General features: G+C 40.3%; 3 protein-coding genes across 3 annotated transcripts; 1 reads left to right on the top strand and 2 right to left on the bottom strand.

The window, feature by feature from the left end:
* Positions 1-259: 259 nt before the first annotated feature.
* On the bottom strand, positions 260-7,035 carry ccne1 (cyclin E1). Its single transcript, XM_053320432.1, has 12 exons — positions 6,946-7,035; positions 6,321-6,370; positions 6,017-6,104; positions 5,592-5,654; positions 5,245-5,411; positions 4,166-4,301; positions 3,397-3,543; positions 2,304-2,399; positions 1,892-2,026; positions 935-1,046; positions 656-813; positions 260-510 (listed from the first exon to the last, which is right to left on the bottom strand). The coding sequence occupies exons 2-12, from the start codon at positions 6,332-6,334 to the stop codon at positions 325-327; spliced, it is 1,302 nt and encodes a 433-aa protein (XP_053176407.1). The 5' UTR covers positions 6,335-6,370; positions 6,946-7,035; the 3' UTR covers positions 260-324.
* Positions 7,036-7,823: 788 nt separating this feature from the next.
* Positions 7,824-12,906, top strand: zgc:162297 (uncharacterized protein LOC555865 homolog). The gene is made up of 6 exons (XM_053322782.1): positions 7,824-7,966; positions 8,494-8,576; positions 8,666-8,846; positions 9,103-9,253; positions 10,023-10,150; positions 12,618-12,906. The coding sequence occupies exons 1-6, from the start codon at positions 7,894-7,896 to the stop codon at positions 12,806-12,808; spliced, it is 807 nt and encodes a 268-aa protein (XP_053178757.1). The 5' UTR covers positions 7,824-7,893; the 3' UTR covers positions 12,809-12,906.
* On the bottom strand, positions 12,907-18,313 carry si:ch211-260e23.9 (uncharacterized protein LOC555795 homolog). The gene is made up of 4 exons (XM_053322793.1): positions 18,141-18,313; positions 16,120-16,263; positions 15,863-16,028; positions 12,907-14,058 (listed from the first exon to the last, which is right to left on the bottom strand). The coding sequence occupies exons 2-4, from the start codon at positions 16,241-16,243 to the stop codon at positions 13,830-13,832; spliced, it is 519 nt and encodes a 172-aa protein (XP_053178768.1). The 5' UTR covers positions 16,244-16,263; positions 18,141-18,313; the 3' UTR covers positions 12,907-13,829.
* Between the last annotated feature and the right edge of the window lie 2,716 nt (positions 18,314-21,029).

Genomic DNA, 21,029 nt, shown 5'->3' with positions numbered 1-21,029 from the left:
ATTCCATCCCAAAGCACCCATTGTTTTGCAATTTCATCCAAACTGGGGGGTTAAATGTAGATATGATTCCTGGAGGGGTGGGGTAGGGGTCATCCAAGCTCATTGTGTGTCAGTGTTTCCCAATTTTAGTCCAAGTCAGTGTGTGCACCCAGTACACACAGACATTTAAAACAAGTATCTGGATCCTAGTTATCAGCATTCCATCAACGTTTGAAAATCCGTCGTACACATGTGATAAGACTCAGGCGACGCCGTTCGCCAGAGTAGAGCATCCTCTCCTCCTCTTACAGCTATAACGTAAATAGCCGTTTGTATTTTGTCTGGCTATTCGGGAAGGTGAGGTTGTGGGGATGGATTGCGCATCTTCGGCCTGATTTTTGGCACTGAGGCGTCCGCTCGGGGCAAATCTTCTGTTTTCTCACTGCTCAGGGGAGGGGTCAGGACGCCTGAAGGGACAGGACAGTTGCCGTGACGCTGCACCTCCACATCTTGGTAAGAGTAGGCTTTCTCCTGTACACACACAGACACACACGAGAGCAGAAAGAGGTTAACTATGCTGTCATCATATTACCATGTGATCATATGTACAAGTCACTGGTATTTTTCAAGGTGTTCTGATCATGTTTAAACTATGTAGGAGGCCAGGGTCACTTACGAGCCATGTGAGGTAGGCGACGTGGGTCTGGATGTTGTGCATGTCATCAGCAGAGATTCCTGAAAAGGTTTTCATGGGCGACCCGCCGACCTCTCGCAGCGCCATCGCGAACGGCACCATCCATCTCACGCACTCCTCTACCTCCACCCTCTTCAGGGCTGTGTGGACAGAGAGATGATCAGAGATGTGAGTCAAGGTGAAACAACCAGGGAAGCACAAGCTGGGAAAAGTAAATGCTGACAATTCAATCTGTTCATTCAGCATGAGCTGGTTTCTCACCTGAAACGTTCTCCACCACCTCCAAAGAGGAGAAGTGAAACAGGGCTGAAGCAGCGAGGACGCCATTGGAAAACTCCAAGCAATGCATGTCCAGCATACACAGGTCCAACAACTGAGAGGAAACAGAGAAAATAAACTGTAATTAACACATCGGAGCATATCTTGAAGGAATTCTGCAAAAGTACATCTTACAAACTTCTCCAAGAATGTTAGATTTCACAACAAATCATACTTGTTGCTCATTAAAAGCTACAGTAAGAAATACCTCACCCATTGTATGGCAGCAATGAGTACAGTGGCAATGTCCTATATATAGCAGAAGTGTAGAAGTCGCTCAGTGCATGCGACACTGAATAAAAACATATGGCAGCAACTAGATGTTTAACCATGCAGGACTGTGCTGCCTAAAAATCACAAAAATTCAACACTGCTTCTCTTAATCCTTACATAGTGTTCAGGGTCAAATCTTAAATATGTTGTATTCACCATATTCTATCAAATGTTCTCCTGGACCATAAAATAGTGACTGTAAATGTCTTCTTTCACAGAAGGATACATTTATTAATGACTGACGGGGCATTTATGAATGTGAATTGGTGTTCAGGACACAGTTGGTTTAGTAGTACAGCAATTTAAGTCTTGAGTGTAACTTCATCACTTCCGTAGACATTGACTGCTTTTTTACCATTGTTTAAAATCATATTGTAAAAAGTTTGTGGAGGACAAAAAAAAAAATCTGTTCTTTTTTGGCACATACTGTTTTTGAAACTAAAGACAGCAGATAGGACTGTACTGAAGATATATAGTCAATATTAAACCCACACATTCTGTCAGACAACTACTAACATGGTTTACATGTTTGCCAAATCATCCTGCACCATTAAAGTCACTTAACAGATATCAGTTTATTGGCAAGTCAAAATAAAAATAAAAAAAAAAATCAACTGAAAGTGGTACCTCTGCGATCTGTGTGAAGGTAGCTTGTGGATATCTGGGGATGAGCAGCTCGTCTGTCTCTTTCAGGTAGGCCACCTGCATGTAAACATTGAGCCAGGAGATGGGTGTCTGTGGGCTCAGACTCCACTTCAGCTCCTGTGTTAGAACAGAGGGGAAAAGAGCAGACAAGATAACCGGTTAAAGAGATACTGTCACCAACAGCAGTAAGACCACTTAAATTATTCATAGCATTGTGGAGTGATGTCATCGTTCATAAGTGTGATGTTAGACAGGGTCGTGACAACTGAACAACTGCCTAAAGAAGAAAATATCTATCTGTGATTTAGTTTCAGACAGTTATTACTCTTAGTGCTTACAGCATCAAATCAAAAGTTCATATTGGTGGATTAACGAGGAGCATGTGTGTCTTTACCTTCATAATAATGATTTCCATATTGAGAATCTCGTCTTCAGTGCAGGCTTCATCGGTGACGTAGGCAAACTGGTGGACCTTGGGAGGATACATTTCCTGTAAAAAGAGATGAGCTTTATAAAAACCAATCACTACACCCTGCCAGATAGATAGAACAGGCAGACTAGCAGGCTTATTTATAGAGTATACATAAATATAGTGTATTTATATAGTTAGTCAGTAGGAGTCTCTTCATGTGATGGAAGACTATTTTTAAATTGTGAGGATTTTTAAAAGCTCTGGCCATGTCTTGTGAAACAAATTCCTTCCTTTTTATACAGCTACTTCCTGACTTTACACAGATTTTATGTCTTTTATTGTGACTTCTTTTAAATGGTCCTACTACACTGTATATTTGCTGCTTTTTACTTCATGCGGCTTGACCTGTCATTGCTTTGGCTCATTATCACCATCCTTACTCTAAAAAGTACGGTGTTTCTGGCTTTAAAAACGGTTCTATAAACTAACTTGTCCAGCACTGTATTAGTTGTTCCTGAAAAACAAACATTTTACAGTCTCTGAAAGCTGTGAAATGTTCAGAACTAGAAAAGGGTCAGTGCCACCAATACATCTTCTTATACCAAAATGGGTGCATATGTGCAGGTCTTTTTCTTAAATGTGGGTAAACCTGTGAAAAAGAGGGGATTGACTCATTTCCTATCTCCAGTAGACCATAGACTATATAAAAATAAAGTAGCTGCTGTGTTTCTGGTGACAGATGTGCTTGCGGTATGTGTGGTCAGCACAAAAATAAAGTCACATGGCTAAAGGACTGTTGGCCTAACATGTTAATACTACACAAGGAATTGGATAAGAACATAGAGTGGGGTTTTTCATTTTCCATTCACTTTAAGTATGTTTGGATATAGTCATTTGACACAGGAAGGAATGCAGATTATACCCTTTTACACTAAAGACAAAGGGAAAATATAAGTGGGTGTTAATGTGTGTTATTGTCCAGTTTGAAAAGGGGGTTTAGATGACGTACCAAAACCTACAAAAAAAAAAAAAAAAGCTCAAAACGCTACTTAAGAGATTTAAATGCTCCTCTCACCTCGACTTTGGCAGCGATGAAGAGACATGTGATGCCTATGAGCTGCAGCCTGGACTTGAAGACGTTTCTTTGCGTGCCCATGAAGCGGTCAAAGTAGTCCTGAGCGAGGTGGTACGTCTCCCTGTGCAGTTTGTACACCTCACTGACCTACAACATGCAAACACACAGAACATCACTGCACTGCACCGCACCGATGAGTGACCTCAGAAAACATAATCACTGGTAGGTTTGTTTATGTGAGTGAACTACTGACATGAAACAGTATCAAGCATTCACAGTGATGATGAAACCAAAAAAAAAAACCAATGTATCCCAGCAAAGACTCATGAACTCCCACGCAGCCCTTATAACCATATTCATAGTCATTTATACTTTGATATGAGGAGAAACCAAAATCAAAAGGCTAAAGCAGATGGAGTCTTTATTGAATGTGATTAGGCCAAATCCATTGGTTGATCTCTTTCAGGGATCGGCGAACTCATTAGTCATCGCAGCTCATTATTCAGCTTCAGTACAATGATGTTCACAACTCTGTGTTTCTTTCACAGCCTTGCAGAGATAGCACTGAGTGTTACTAAACTGTTTGTGGCACAGGACATTTACTGATAATAACCCACATTAAACTAATTCAAGCATTTTAACTCTTATGCCATCTACAACTGCAGCATAATGGCCAATTTATTCATTAAGTGCAGGACAGTAGATGGTTATGAATGGATGTGTGGATCTCTTCTGTTACAGGTCATGAGACTGAGGATATGCTACGCACCTCCATGAGCCAGTCCAGGAGAATCGCCCTCATCTTAGGCTGAAGATGAGGATGTTTCTCCATCATGTTGACATCTCTGGTGTAAGTCTTATCCTTCTCCAGCATGTTGTTCCATACCACGTCCTTACTCGCCCAGCTGAGGACAAAAATCAGACATGAACACACTGGTAAAAATAACCTGAATGTGAGAAGCATCTGCAGACTGGAGCAGCCCGGTGAGTGAACAGAGCTGTGATGTTAAAAGTAAGGCAGCAGAAAAAATACCAAAATCTTATGATCGGTTTCCATGATGACGGAATGGAACTGCATCTAAGGCCTGTGTGTCTTAATCCATGTATGGATTAGCACAGGTGTGTACATTTCAGAGCTGAATAGTCACTTCTATTGCTGTTGTACAAATTCAGCATTAGTAATGAAGTAGCCTAGTTTTGAATAACAGGTTCCCTGCTATCACATCTTGTTAATATACAACATTTAAACAGTGGTAGAAGCCTAAAAACAGCAGCGCCCCTCATCATTGGCTTCGTAAATGTTATACGCTGACGTGTCCGGGCCACCTGCATATGTCCTGGATCTGATTCATATCCGATAGGCTATGTGACCGATGTCAGAATGGTCAGACTGTATAAGTTTCATGTTTCTGCTCATATCACCTGTCATTATTCAGAGGAGGAGAAAAACAGCCATGGGGCTCAATGGAAAAACTGAGATTTCAAATGTGATCGACAAACTTCTATACAAAAAGTAATCATGTCATCCATGCTTATGATTTGACAGTCAAATAAATAAATAAATAAATAAACAATCATTTTTATTATTATTGTATTTATGACTCACATTTCAGTTCAAATCAGACTAAATAATAAACTCAAAATTGAGCATGAAGGCCTGTAATGTGAACATAGTCATAGTTTCACCGAGCCACTGGACATCTACTGGAGGGATGAACATCATTCTTGTCAGACATGTTCTGTTATTTGTGGTTTAACATGTTTCTCAAATCACCCACAGTTGTTCAGTTCGGTTGAGGTGTGGTGGCTGTTAAGGCCACAGCACATTACATTCATACTCAAACTTACCACAGGGCAGGGAGCGGGGCGCAGTGCACGGGGGTTGCAAATATGTTGTTCAAGTTGTAGTGGGGGAATCCTGCACTTATCAGGGTAACTGGTTGGTCCTCTTCCAGATCAGGTGTGGGGATCCACCTGTGTGGACTGGTGTAAGCAGCATCAGGCCTCCAGCCCTGCTTCACAAGACAGATTAAAATGTCAGGGAGAGGTCCACAGTACAACCAGTGTTGCCTTTATGTAACACAAGACTCGGTGGTGACACTCAACAAGTGGGCTGCCTACACATTAACATAACTTAGACATGTGTGAAGGCACATGTTATATCATGTCAGAACAGGGGAGAAAATGGCACTTACCTCGCAGTCACGCTGCTTCTTCTTCGTCATCTCTGCTACCTCCTCATCCACATCTTGTAGATACTGAGGATCAAAGAAGAAGAGGATGTTATTTTGTATGTGATGTGGCAGCTAACAAACACAGAAGTGGTTAGATCAACTTTAACAGCGCACAAGAGCTTGTGAAAAGGTACAAATCTGTCTTACAGTGTGATTCGTATTAGAACTATTACAAAAAAAACACCAATAAATGTATCTGTGTTTATATGCAATGCACCACCTGCATCAGTAAATACTCCAATCAAAGCACAAGACACAACCACTTGACAGCACTAAGGGATATATGGATCACCATTTTATCTCAATGTTAGTCATTGAAAAAGGCCTAGATTAGAGAGCTAGCTGCAGCTGAATATGGGGTTTAGCAAGCCTTTCAGACTACTTACAATGGCAACATCTGCCTTCCTCTTTCTCGGTCGTACTGTATTTTCCTTGGGCGCCTCGGGAGCAACAGACTTGGGTACTGTCTCTTCCCTAAAAATAAAAAAACAGCACAGAACCAAAAGAATTGAGCTTGTGGGTCTCCAGAGAGGACACAAACATTTCAGCAAGCTTGGTTCAATGTTGAGCTAAATAAAAGTCCTATAGCAGCAAGCTAACTAGCCGGATGGCTAAAGCTCCATCCAATCAACTTTTCTTTCCGTCGTCACACTCTGACTGACTGACGAGCCAATACAATATTCTACTCACCGTCTTCCTAGCATTCTACTCAGTGGGGTGGTGGCAGTTTCGGAGTAAACCTGTGGAATGAGAAGCGTTTTTAAAAGTTATGTTTTTTAGGGTTTAAACAAACATTCACAAACACACACACACACACATACATTCACAAACACACACACTCCCAACCCCCACTCTCAACTCCCTCCTTCGGACAAAGCCTAGCTCATCCTGCGCGGGGAAATGGAAACAGTACGCGATGTTAAAAGTCGCCAAAAAGTTCCAAATCATCAACGTATGATCATGAAACTACACGATGGCATACATCAGACGATATATTATCCGCTCACCGTTATTATATTGCATATTTATGAGTGGAAATTGGTTATTTTCTGACACAAACTTTGGACAGCTGGCTTGCCAGATAATGGCCCGGCACAGCTGGGACGCCTGTTTCCACCTCACAATTTAACAGTGATAGCAAAAACATCCAGCCTTTAACATAAGTCATACATAAGCGACATTCAATTTAAAGCATCCACACACACTTTTAAATCATTGCCGGCATTTTAAAGCTAGTCGTCGGTTGAGTTAGTTAGCATTTAAGTCAACTCATTCAACACAGAAGCTCAAACTAGCTCAACTCACTTCCACTCACCTCAAGATTATCTCCTTGAAGGTTCACTCTTCTCCTCGTTTGAAGACTTAATATGAATATTAAGCAAGTTCCCCGCTTGTATTAGAGTCTGGAGGTGCTGTGTGTGAGAGAGTGAGAGTGTGTGTGCAGGCCGGGCTGCTGGTAGCTCCAAGCTGGCGCCTTGCAGGGAACAGATGACCTGAAGCATCAACGTCAGGGGAGGAGGTGATTTCACTTGGCGCTAAAACACAGACTCCACCGCCTTTTTAGAAGCTCGTTTCAACGCCAATAGTCACAGCTTCTCGTATATAGCGTGTACACAGCATATAGACTCCATATATTCGAGGTATATTGCGCGAAAGCAAATGAAAAGTGACTTTATAACGAAGCGGGTGAGCGGGAGGCGTGCCGGTTGGATGTGACAGCTGCAGGGGGCGGGTCTCCAGAACAGGAAGAGCCCGGGCACCGCGTGGCTAGTCTGTCAGATGTAAACAAAGCAGAAGTAGCCTAGATTTGAGCGTTAAATAAAGCATGACGCGACCAAAGTATGGCGAAAAAATGGAGGCAAATCGTTCTGTGAACTCCAGAGATTGTTGTCAGTCGCTGTCACTCTAGGCGCATCTATTATAAAGCAGAAACGGGACTATGTTAGCCTGCCGATGCTACCAGGGCGCCTAGTTCCAGCCTGGGTTGCCATACTTGCTCCTATATCCCCCTATAGGAAACCAACTTAACCTCTTCTAAATACATATGTGTCGCAGTGCTGCGTGTGTTTTTAAACTCAGGTGGTGGGGAAATTCAAATAAAAGGTGTTTTTTTCTGTGTCACTAGTCTGGTATTGATTTTGAGGTCTTATTTTACAGTTCAAAAACATTTGACCCTTGCCCAGTCATGTGATCTCCATGCTTAGAAAGACCAAAAAACAAGATTGATTCACTGCTCCCTGGTTCCTGTACAAAATCTGGAAACATGAAATTTTTGGACCTTTTCGGGCGCCTAAAATCTGTGGTTATTGGAATGATTCATGTAAAAGCTTTACCAGGTAAGACTTCACTTAAACCTTTCTTTCCAGTATTTGAAGTGAGGCCTTAACAGTGGTGGGAGAAGTATTCAGCTTCCTAACTTAAGTAACTGTAGCAAAACTACAGCAAGGAATGTCAGTCATACTATTATGAATTAAATTATTATATGAGCTCTTGTATCAGTCTATAAATGGCATTACGCTGTAGTAGTTGGTCTAGATGAAGATCATTTAAACTACTTTACTGTTGGGTAGTTTAATCCATAATAATCATATTTTTATGGGACAAAAAATCCTAAATTGTAAAGTAGCTGTCAAATAAACATAGTGGAGTAAATAGTGGGCTACAACATATCTAAACTGACATGGAGTACAAGTGTTAAGTGACATGAAATGGAAATATTCAACTATAGTACAAGTACTTCAAATTTGTATTTAACTATAGCACTTGAGTAAATGTACTTATTTACATTCCACCACTGAAAATGTGTGAGTTGTAACATGGGATATCTCATAATATATGTAACCAAGTTTCCCACTTATTCCAGGCACCCCTTTAGGATGTATGAAAATGTCTCAGATCATTGAAGAAGCATGCAGGGAGGCGGAGATCTACCGTGACGCAGGGATTGTAAGTGCTGGCATATTGTTTGAATTCCTTAGACATTTGAAGTCCTTCCAGGAAATCTAGTAAACATTACTTGTCAACGCTTCTTTCAGGATGGTTTGATTGTAGAGAACATGCACGACATCCCTTACTCGTTCTCTGTGGGTCCTGAGGTGTCTGCCTGTATGACTTCAGTGTGTGCTGCTGTGAGAGGCCTCTGTCCATCTCTGCCACTGGGAGTGCAGATACTGTCCTCAGCTAACCAGCATGCATTGGCTGTAGCTCTGGCCTCAGGTTCAGTATTAATAGTATAGTATGATTATTGTAGTGCTGTATATGAGGCTAGATCAGAACAGAGAATCATGTCAAACTCTACCACAGCAGATTTCACTGTTTGGTCACCCGCCCTGATTTAAAGTGGGTTTATCAGGGAAATAAGCCGCTGTGTGTTTGACAAAGGTCAGCCACATCATTAAAAGGTTTTGATAGACAAAATATACGTGGCATTTGTTCCACTGGTTATTTATCCAGAGCTTTTTTCCTGTTGCAGGTCTGGATTTTATCAGGGCTGAAGGTTTTGTCTTCTCTCATGTGGCTGACGAAGGCCTCCTAAACGCATGTGCTGGGGACTTACTGAGGTATCGCAAGCAGATTGGAGCTGAGCATGTGCAGATCTTCACCGACATCAAGAAGAAGCACAGGTGAGATCACCATCTGCATAGTTTCCGCATGAGCCACTAACATGCAAAAACACACAACTCTGAATACAACAGCTAGCGTTATTTTCTCTGACATAAGTACCATTGGCCTGACTCACTACTGATTTAGTCACTTACCACTAGTAAAGATTCATACACATGGTTTTGGGGTGACTAGACAAAAAAATGTCAGGAAGATCTAAAGATTTAAAAGATCACACCAGGGACCGTATTTATCACATTTCATCACATTATGTTGTGTTTGTGTAATCCATACAAAAACCAAACTGTAAAAACAACAAAGAGGGGCTTTTAAAGAGGGGTTAGGCCTAAGTGTCAGACTATTTCTTGGCCGGGTGTAGTGACTTCCTGGACTCTCCTCTGGTTGTCTGGCAATGTAACTCTGATTACAAGAGTCTGGTATCAGATTAAACAACCTCAAACATGTTAATATGGTGCTAAATTCCCCTTGTTAGGCTATATATTTTCTCTAATGTGTCTCCTTTATCAACAGCAGGACCCCCAATCCACCCCGTGGCAATTTGCTTTTATTATTGTGTCGATTTCATCCATATATTAGAAATATGCTGGAAATTTCATGTGTTAATTGCTACTGGAGATGTTAAACATTTCACATCAATTTGCAGGATTATATACCTCTGAGAATTGAGATATTTGATATATGATACTGAAAATAACAGCCCACATCTCATTTTCAGTCAGGCTGTGGGTGTTTGTGCTTGTGTAGTATAACGGATGTGTGTTTTCACAGCTCCCATGCCCTGACATCAGATGTGAGCATTGAGGAGACGGCACGAGCCGCCGAGTTCTTCCTTTCAGACGGACTCATCATCACAGGGACGGCTACTGGAGTGCAGGCTGACCCGCAGGAGCTCAGAGGTACTGAGCTACCACCAAATGTCAAAATGTCAAAAAACATACTGATCACTGAAATGACAAAGAAAAAAAGCACATCAGTCTAAGTCAGTGCCCTGTCTGTCCAGCAGAGGACACTGCTGTCACCTGTAGTGAGTTCCTGTCACCAGTGCTCTGTGCTCTTTTATTGGTCAGTCCAGTTTACATTCAAACCTTTAAACCAGTGCTCAGCAGTGTCCATGGATGTATTACATTTATGGCAGTCACCCAATATGGCAGCTATCTGAAGCCTGGCTACAGTGTGGCTCAGTGTAGGAATGCTGGATATGTATTCTCTCTCTCTCTCTCTCTCTCTCTCTCTCTCTCTCTCTCTCTCTCTCTCTCTCTCTCTCTCTCTCTCTCTCTCTCTCTCTCTCTCTCTCTCCTCTCTCTCTTACACTATATACAGTAAAGACATTATGTGTTGTGTTTTCTGAGCAGCACTGGGTAGGAAAGTTGCTAGAGAGTTATTCTCATTATTCTAGTATACACACATACATACATATACACACAGAGCATTTTAGTACCTTTCAGCTCATTTTTTTTGTTATTTTGGCTGTAACTTTAATGTTTGGGTTCACTTTCAGCCTTCTCATTCCAAACCTAATTTGGCAGCTGTTATCAGCCAATCAAAGCTCTGATAAACCCATCATACACCACCTTCCCAACTCTACACAGCAGACATGCAAAGTTAGAAACTAGGCTAGAAACAGAACCATGACTCCAAATGAAGCAGTATCAATCAGCTTTATTGTCTTTATATTGAGGGTCAGACAACAATATAATGAAATTTAGATCGCATTCCCTGAGGCATGATTAAAAACAAATTAAGACATAATAAAACATTAGAAGTAATCAGTAAGTAAGATAAAGTGAAATATGCATAGTAAAAGGTGCAAAAGCAGCAAACAGCAGCAATACTTTTCTATAACAGTAGGTCATATGTACACAATTAAAATAATACACAATATAGAGTTTAGATTAGTAGTAGAACTCCAGTGAGTGTGCGTGAGTGAGTGGGATGAGGGTCTCAGGCCAGTTTAACAGCTTGGGGGAAGAAGCTGTTTTCAGTCTTGAAGTGCGTGCTAAACTTGCTGTAAATAAGCCAATGTTTGCTCACACATTTGCTATATCCACTCTATACGTCAGTGTTGCGTTTACAGCTTTTTTTTTTGCTACACCCAGTGACCAAAACAAAATTAATTAATGCAACTTTAAGTCAAAATTACTTCTACTTTAAACTTCCACTTTACGACATTTGAGAGAGGAATATAGTTCTCTTCACTCCACTACATATATTTGTCAGTTATAGTTACTGTTTTATATACAACACATATTATTTAGCTTATAAAACATAATACTTTGTTAAAATGAACTACAGTTTTTAAAGTAGTTACAATTAGTGCACTTTACACATAACATTAAAATTCTGCTGATTTGTTAATCACTAATAATAATAAAGTCATATAATATATAAGACTGAAAGGAGTCGTTTCACTACATTATGAGTACTTATGTGTATATCATGATGATCAACTGTGTACTTTTACATAAATAAGATTTTGAATGCATCTTACAATTATTTAAACAGTTGTATTGCTATATTTAATCAAGTATCTGAGGACTTCATAGTGGAAATATTACTTAATTAACTGCAGTACATTGATTTGATAGCTATGGTTTATAATTACTAATGCAGAATCAAACACAAAATGTAAACATGATAATCTTAAACAAATATTAAAACATTTACTTGTAATGGAGTATTGTTATTTCTATTTAAGAATTTGTGTAAAAAAAAAAAAAAAAAAAACGGAAAGGAAAGGAAACATTTTCTTCTAAGTCAGCAGCTATGGAGGCTGTGTGGAAAGGATTTGAGGGTTTGAGAAGAATATTACCAACAGGTCCATGAATCTGCAGAGGGTCAGTGGGTCTGAAATCTGGACCATGTCCTGCTCACAACAACACCAGGCTGCTATTTATAAGCCGAGTCTCCAACACGACAGACAAGACTGTAAACACTCAAAGCTAAATAGGCACTCAGTTTCATGCACGGGAGCGTCAAGACACACGTGAACAAACACACACTCATTTTCCCACACCCGTATTTCTCACCAACACACACACACACGTGCACTCTTGCCGGCAACACAAACACGCAGGCACTGATCAGCGCTCACATGCCTGTGTGGAGTTTAGCATGTACTGTGTTCAAAGTTCATTGAGTGTATCACAGCCTTTACTTGGTTTAGTCACCTTCTCAGCTTTACAACACACTGTGTGGGTAATCATTCATAAACCCAGATTTGCTTTAAATACCTTGTGTTTCAACCACTTACATTACTTCATTGTTTAAATGTATCAAATTTGTGTCACTCAGATTTCTGTCATCATATGTCATGTGTGTATTATAAATCCTGTGGTGGATTTGTGTGTTTCTTTGCCTTTACAGAAGTTTCCCAATCTGTGAAAATCCCAGTGCTGATAGGCTCCGGAGTGACCTACGACAATATTGAACGTTACCTTGATGCAAATGGAATGATCATTGGGTCTCATTTTAAGAAGAGTGGTCACTGGGCCAATGCCGTCGACCCGGAGCGAGTGAAGAAGTTCATGGGGAAGATGTGTGAACTTCGGAAATGAGAGGCTGATCAGTGATAGGCACGTCCTGTTGGACTGAACCCATCTTTGATACACTGTACTGCCACCTTAATTAAACACGTTCAGCCATCATCTTAAGAAAACAAGATTTATTTGCATTTTTTTTGTACATTTTATAAATACACACAAATAGAAAAAAATCATATTCATCAACTGTATTTACACTCATGAGTCTACCATGAACAATTTATGTAACATGAAAATATTCATCAACTGTATTTACACTCATGAGTATACCATGAACAATTTTTATAACATAAAAAAAAGTACTCGCTGAAAAGTAGTCTTAGTACAAAACATGAACAGTGGTTTCTGTGTGAAGCAACATTTTTTTTCTTATGAAATTCACACAGCATGGTTATGTTTGCACAGAGTGTGAGTACTGTGCAGGTCAACACGATATGAAATCAGCCTTTTTAAACTTGTAATACACTCGTCACAAAAACGTCTAAAGCTAAGGCACATGATATAACACTAACTGAACACGAGGAATATTCAATCAAAATGTGCCGACTGCCATCATCATTAAGAGCAAAGTATTCTACAGGTAAGATGTTTTCTATTTCGCAGATTTGGATTGGTGTCACATACTGTGACGGTAACATCTTTACAATATCTCTCACACACTTGCAACTTTCTATATAAGCCCAAACCCTACTTATATCTAAACATGTCAAACAAGTCAACTGCTCTCATTTGATAATGTACAAAGGCTTTATTTGACAGTAACTGCTTGTTGCTAACGTTTTCCAACCTGAGGGGGCAGATGGTGTCATTCACAAAGTCAGGAGATCAGTGGTTTCACACGTGAGGGTTTCAGTGCAGGTTGCCTACATTGTAATAAAAGCTTGTGCTGCTACTGGCTGATGTTCGGTCATTGTCAGGATTATGTGTGTGAGGTGAAACAATTTTGGAAAACCTGAGTGATACAGAGTCAAGGCACTGTGAGCTGTGGTGGATGCAACCTGACGATCACCCTCACAAGCAGGTGGATTGTTCTTGCTTAGTAATTGTACAGGCGCTGGCAGGGCTGCTTGAAGTGGCCGTAGCGTCTCTCTGCCGGGGAGAATCGCGTCTTAGCCAGGTTCTGCCTGTGGAGGGCGCTACGAGTCAGCTTCTTGCGCTCAGCTTGGGTCCTCGCCCTCTGGACAGCCAACAGCTGGATGTTGCAGGGCAGGGGGATTCCCCAGGCGGCCAAACGCCAGGAGATGTGCCGCCTCACCGCCACCGGCCTGAACAAACACAGAGAAAGTGTCAGAATATGTGTTCATGGAATATTTGAATGAAGTAATACAACACGAGAGAGAGACTATGACTGTACACTAGGTCTGTGTGAACGTCGAGGCTCTTCTCTCCTTGTGAAAACTAGTTTTAGAGTCCTTAAGTGATGGCATGTTTTCAAGGTTTATGAGGGTTCTTGTTTCTCAAGAGGTAAGGCGAGGATAAATCTTGACACAGTTAGTCAAGAATAGTCTTGATCTTTGTGTGTCCACATTCATCTATTTTGGTTGTGTGTCATTACATGCCGTTCCCAATATAACTGAAAATAACTGTCCCAAAACTGTTTTGTTAGCTAAGCATTACAGTTTGTTCTTGACCTTAAAAACCTGACCTTACTGAGAGACTTCTGGTCATTTAAACCTGCATTAACTCAATTTTGGCCACTTGGGGGCAGCAAAAACTTCCCGTAAATACATCACTGAATAACTGTATGACCACCTTGTAAGTCAATACCGCAAAATACGTTAGCAAAGACACGGGACTATGTTAGCATTCCTCTGGAGTCACGTTTCTGTCCACCTGATGAAATCAAGGCCAATACGTACTCTTGTTTTGGCTCTGCTGAGAAAAATATTTGGCTATGTTCCCCAACTAGTTGCTAACTTTGTTTGTTTAGCGCTACTGTACAGTAAGTACGTTTCTCTTAGCTTTTTTTCACACTAGACAGCTGTCTGCTGTATCTGGAAACAATAAGAGCAGTGAGACTGAACCAAAAGTGTAAAGCGAGACGTAAAACTAAAACAATGAGCTGAAAGGAGCTAAAAGGTTCATAGATAGCTGATGATGTATTGAGGGTTTGTCACTCCAAGTCACATCTTTTACTATACACATAGTGATTTGAGCCATTGGTCTTTAAGGCAACATGGAGGAGCTGCTGTAGAAGTGCTACTTGGATGAAATCTTGACAGCTCATAAACAAAGAAAACTCCTAATCAAAAACAATGTATTCCCATGACAACTGAGCATATAATACATTTGATAGGCCAGGGCTGCGCTGAGTTTAAAAGTCAAATAATTACCTCATCATCTATTAATTTCCCCAACTAGCATTGACAACCAGGATTTGTTGTACTATATTCAGTCAGCCTACAGAGCAAAGCAGATGCTGCCACCACCTGTTGTTGGAAATGTAATTACAGCTCAACTGTGCTGGTCCTGTGTCTTGTATTTTTCCAGGGCTTCTCTGTACGTCTTAGCTTCTAAACTTAGCAGTACAATCTGAAGCCCCATTCAAACAGGATTAAAGTGACAAGGGGCGAGATGAGTTGTGAAATATTTTCCTCTCTCCGCTCCCTTGTTGTAAAAGTTGCTGTTCCAGACGGCCTTTTACCCGCTGGCAGATAACAGCAGCTGGTTCAGTAACAGACACAAATACGCTGCAGCTGAAAGCCATGTAGCCTTCATCACCCACTGACTCGGTATTATTTTTAACATCAGTATTATTTACCAGTAATTACTTAGCTGTAGCTTTGTTATTAATAAAGAGACAGCTGAATGTTGGTAATTCTTTTATGGCAAGATAAAGAAGAAAGTGTATGTAGATCACTTCATATAAATTATGACATTAATGAGCTTGTGGGGTTATTGTTTCTTCACTGTATAGGTTGACTGATGAGGTAAACTGGACTTTTAGAATCTAGATACAGCAAACTTAACTCTCTCTTGATTTGGAAACGGATGATATGGATATTGATTTTGGGCTCAACATCTGCACAAACACAGTGAAACAAATGTGTATGTCAATGAAAAAACAACCTGGCAGAATCCTCTTCATCCTCATCAGAGCCTCCTTCCTCCTCCTCCTCCTCCACTTCCTCTTCTCCACTCATTCTGCGTCTGATCTGGTAGACAGACATGCTGGGGTGCTCGATCAGCAGGTTTTCCAGTGGGTCCGCCTCAGGGGCTGACAGCGGTACGCTCTCTGCAAAGAGGAACAACCGTATTTTTTCATCCAAGCATCAGCTGCACCCTCCCTGAGCCCCAAACAGATGTGAACAAGTTGAATCTCTCACCTGGGAGATTAACAATGACCCATCCTCCCTCCTCAAACTCCATCAGATCCTCAAAAGTGTCGTCCACCGCCTCAAAGTCGTCACCGGTATTCCCAAGCAGATGAGAAAGAATCTTCCCGAGCATCTTTATGCCTCTGTTGCAGTCTGTAAAATAACAAATAGGTGAACTACAAGAACAGACAGACACACTGAGGTAGTTCTCATTTAAATATGGACTCCAAGACTCTATATTTAAATGTGAATGTCTACTTGTGTTTTCATGGCAGGTTACAGGTTATGGTACAAATGTCTCCACCTTGAGGCCGCCCTAGTAAAAAACACCCAACAGGACCTGATGCCTGCTCTGCATCAACAACCGCTTCCATTACACCACAGCACAGAAACTCAAGCAGGCCCAGTTTAGAACAGAAACGACCGAGGCCCCACAATGATACGAGAGGCTGGAGTTACACTGATTGCAGCAGTATTATATAATGTCTGATAGTGGGTTGAGATTCTTTCCATGATGGAGGGATGTCAGCTTCCTGTGTGACCCCAGACTAACTCACTGACCTTATGTCCCCAGCTGACGACCCTCTAGTGGTGTTAAGTTCAGTTTTGTACCAACGCTGCTTGTTTGTTTTTGTTAGTGTGTGACACAGATCTTCAGTAAATACATTTCACTTTCTTAACACTATATATCCGACTGTCAAAGTAAATGAAAGCTGCTATCATGAGACACTGATCTTACTAAGTGCACTTACTCCAGTACAGTGAATTATTCTTGTACTTAACCACATTTCAGGAGGTAATATAGTACTTTTTTTTTTTACACAATTATATTTATCAAACTTCAGTTGAAGCAATAATAAGATGATGAACTAATATAAAACTGAAGCTTAAACATTATTGTATGGAATGGATTACTTTATGTATAAGAACCTAGGTACTTTTGGGGATAACTATGCATATATAAGTGTATATTTTGCCTGTACTATTATCTGTGCATTATATATATACATAGCCAGTTATTATAAATGTTTTGTGTTTGTTATGTACATAGGTTCTACTGAACGACTAATGTAAAAAGGGTGGGTGTTATAAGTACATGGTTCAGCCTGCATCTACTTAGTCAGAAACTGCTTTATTTATTTATTTGTTTGTTGTTATTTTTATTATTTGTCCCTTTTGCTTTCTAACTACTTCTAAGGGAGATGAACAAAAAAAGGACATATGATTATTATTATTTATACATTTGTATTTGAGTTTAATGACTGAAATAAACTAAACTAAACTTAATGCATTTAAAATCATCTCCAGCATCATGATAACATACTAAGATGTTATTTAATAATATAAAAATCGCATTAGCTGTTTACCACTTTAACTTTTGATACTTTAGCTACACTTTGCTGGTGGTAAGTGTAAGATTTTTCCAAAACACTTTGTTTATGTGAAGATTTAATAAAAATATAAAGTTTACTTTTATGGTATTCATGATAAACTGGCTTATTTGTATTTTATCTACCCTAAAATATAGTTTAACCTTCGCAAATATATCCCAAGATGGGTAGTAGTGATAGTTATTGGATTATTATTATTATATACTGTAACCTTTACATTTCTGTTGTAGTGTAACACCAAAATAGACCCGTGTTTTTCACTGCCTACATGACAGTGTCTGCTTGGAATCTAATGTCAGCAGCCCCCACCCTGCACACACACACACACACACACACACATACTGCAACTGTCTTAATGCAAGAAAGCCCGAGGATGTCACACCACATCAGCGGCCTGTTATCAGCTGATACTGACTCAATAATAACAGCTGATCGTAACCTGTTAGATTATTGATGTCATTTCTTGTAATCGCAGCTGCGATCTTAATATTGTGTTCGAATAACAGGCGAGAAAAAAGGGCTGCTCGGTGTTCAGACATCACACAGACAGGACTGTACGAGAACAAAAGACAAAAGGACCTCACGGCTAATAAAAGGTTATTATTGCTCGGTGATGCATGGATGTGGATATTCACTCACCTAACAAGATGAAAATGTGTTTTCTTCTTCGGGTGTGGCCGTTGTGCTGAAAGGCTCCTTCTTTGTTGCTGTTCCTTCAGAAATTGTTTTGATCTCAAACTTGTTTATCGGCGAGAGTCCTCCCTGTGTCCTGAAACGTCACCAAACTCCGCCCCGCTAATGCGTCACGTTGTGAAAACCAAGCCCACCGGCACCGTGATACACAACCAAGGACTGGCACGCTAACAAATGCCTTCAGCTAGGTAAACACATCTCACTCCTGTAACTTCATCTTCATTCAAGAGCCACATACAAACCAATATGATTTGGTGTGGGCCGGTCCAGGAAGGAAGGAAGGAAGGAAGGGAAGACAGGAAGAAAGAATGAAAGGATGAAAGAAGGGAAAGACGGAAGGAATGAAAGACAGATGGAAGGAAGGAAGAGAAGACAGGAAGGAAAAAAGAAAGAAATAAAGAAAGAGAGGATGTACGGAGGGAAAGAAGGAAAGAAGAGAAAACAGGAAGGAAAGATGGAAGGAAAAAAAGGAAGAAAGAAAGAAAGGGTGGATGGAAAGAAGGTGGGGAGGAAGGAAAAGAAGACAAGAAGGAAGGTGGGCCGAATTGGACTCCTCGGCGGGCCGGTTCTGGCCCACGGGCCGCATGTTTGACACCCCTGATATAATAGATATGTTTCTGTTTGCTAGAAGGCAGCAGAAGTGAAAAGCAGACCCTTCACTCAAAATTAATGGAGAGCACTGATTGGTTATCCTCTCCTGGTGGGCGGTACTTAAAATCTGCGTCATTTGCTCATCGCAATTGCTATGTGTCAAACGCAGGTCAAACGTCAACAACCACGCTGGAACGGATGTGGACATTTAAAAAGTGCTAATGTGGAGGGAACTATCAGAGCTTGTTTTTTCACATTCGTCCACATGAATGTGAACATGACTGACTCCTCTCCAATTATGACTCGCGTACAAGACAGACAATTTCAACTTATGGTCTATGTAACCGTTATATCTATGTAACGTTACCGCCCAAGAGCCAAACAACAACAAACGCTCACTTGAGTTAAAGAAACAGACAACATGAATAAACCAGTTTACACCATAGGTTTACACACTGAAAAACACAATGTGTTTGACACTTTGCGAAATGAATAGGCTTGTTTTACAAGAATAAAGTGTAGAAAGGATAACTAAAGCCATACTTTTGTATTTTTGACATTTTTTCGAAGAGCTCTTCAGTTCAAGATAGTTCACCTCCTCCTCCAAACACCAGCCGTCTGTACCAAACGGGCAACTATGATAACCGTGTTTTAGCTGTAGTAACTAATTAAATAGTTTTTCAAAGGGAAATACCACCTTGAAAATAAAACTCTCCTCACGTTAACTAGCTAAAGACAGTCTGTGCTGCCTGCTGATATATGAGTGTATGCCAGCACCATGGCCAGCACCCATACCCCTTTTCTGTCATTCTGCCTTTAACTTTCATGTAGTAGGTACCTAATATGAACCCAGTATTAGTACTAGTGCACAATTACAATATATGAACCCAGTATTAGTACTAGTGCACAATTACAATATATGAACCCAGTATTAGTACTAGTGCACAATTACAATATATGAACCCAGTATTAGTACTAGTGCACAATTACATTATATGAACCCAGTATTAGTACTAGTGCATAATTACAATATATGAACCCAGTATTAGTACTAGTGCACAATTACAATATATGAACCCAGTATTAGTACTAGTGCACAATTACAATATATGAACCCAGTATTAGTACTAGTGCACAATTACATTATATGAACCCAGTATTAGTACTAGTGCACAATTACCAGCTCAGCTGATTATTCAACTTTTCTCCTAATTCCACGATGTGGAAAAAAGTTGTTGTGTTCATAAAGACTTTACTGTTCAAAGTAAGTTAAGGAAGATTTCCTTTAATGGAGAAAGTACAATATTTTCAAATACACAAAAAATGTATTTTATAAGATCAATTGTTTTGTATGAGTTGCAAGAACAATGATAACAAACTGACGTCATGCAGAGATTCTTAACAGGGGAGGTTAGACCATGACAGGGGGGTCGCAGGTTTAATCAATCAAAGGGTCACGAGATGATAACACACAGCAAAAAAAACATTTAGTTACAAAATTGTGATTTTTTTTCTTTCAAGCTTTGATCTATTTTTTCCTTTACTTGTGGATATTTTACAGGTTTCAGCTTCTCACATGTGATGATTTATTGCTTTTCTTTGTCGAACATGATAAACTGAATATCTTTTGGTGTGTGAGTCAGACAAAACCTTGGACTGTGGGGAACATTAAACACATATTTCTCACCATTTTCAAATATTTTATGGACAAAATGATGAACCGATCAATGCCCAGACTCTGGTCTCTCGTCTCACAGCCTGGAGACATCAATGTTAGTTTGTTCAGAGCTCCTGACTGCTGTCAACACTTCTGTTATTTTCAATGCTGATTTATTGTTTGTCACTGTGCCTCTCTCTCCTCCCTTTCTCCCTTTTCTCTCTCTCAACCTCAACTGGTCAAGGCAGATGGTTAAATTAAAGGGTATAGGTCTAGATGCTAGACTGTCACCTGCTCTATGTGTAAAATGCCTTTAAATAACTTTTTGTTGTGATTTGGCGCTATATTAATAAAGCTTGATCGATTAATTCACAATAATCAATAACTTAACTGATAAACAATGCAACATGTGAGGAGGAGTACCAGCTAGCTAGACTGTGCTTTATTGTAATGGACCAGGCGTTACAGGTTACAAACCACTGATCCCATTCACTCTTTTTAATGGAGGTGATGCATCTTGTCTTGGCCGTCTGTTACGTAACGCCACTCTCTGAACAGGAAGTCGAGTATCAATCCCATCATACAGT

The sequence above is a fragment of the Scomber japonicus genome, chromosome 1 (genome assembly GCF_027409825.1).
Source record: "Scomber japonicus isolate fScoJap1 chromosome 1, fScoJap1.pri, whole genome shotgun sequence".
NCBI classification, from domain to species: domain Eukaryota; kingdom Metazoa; phylum Chordata; class Actinopteri; order Scombriformes; family Scombridae; genus Scomber; species Scomber japonicus.
The sequence above is the reverse complement of the archived record's forward strand: the minus strand, read 5'-3'. Positions and strand labels throughout refer to the sequence as shown.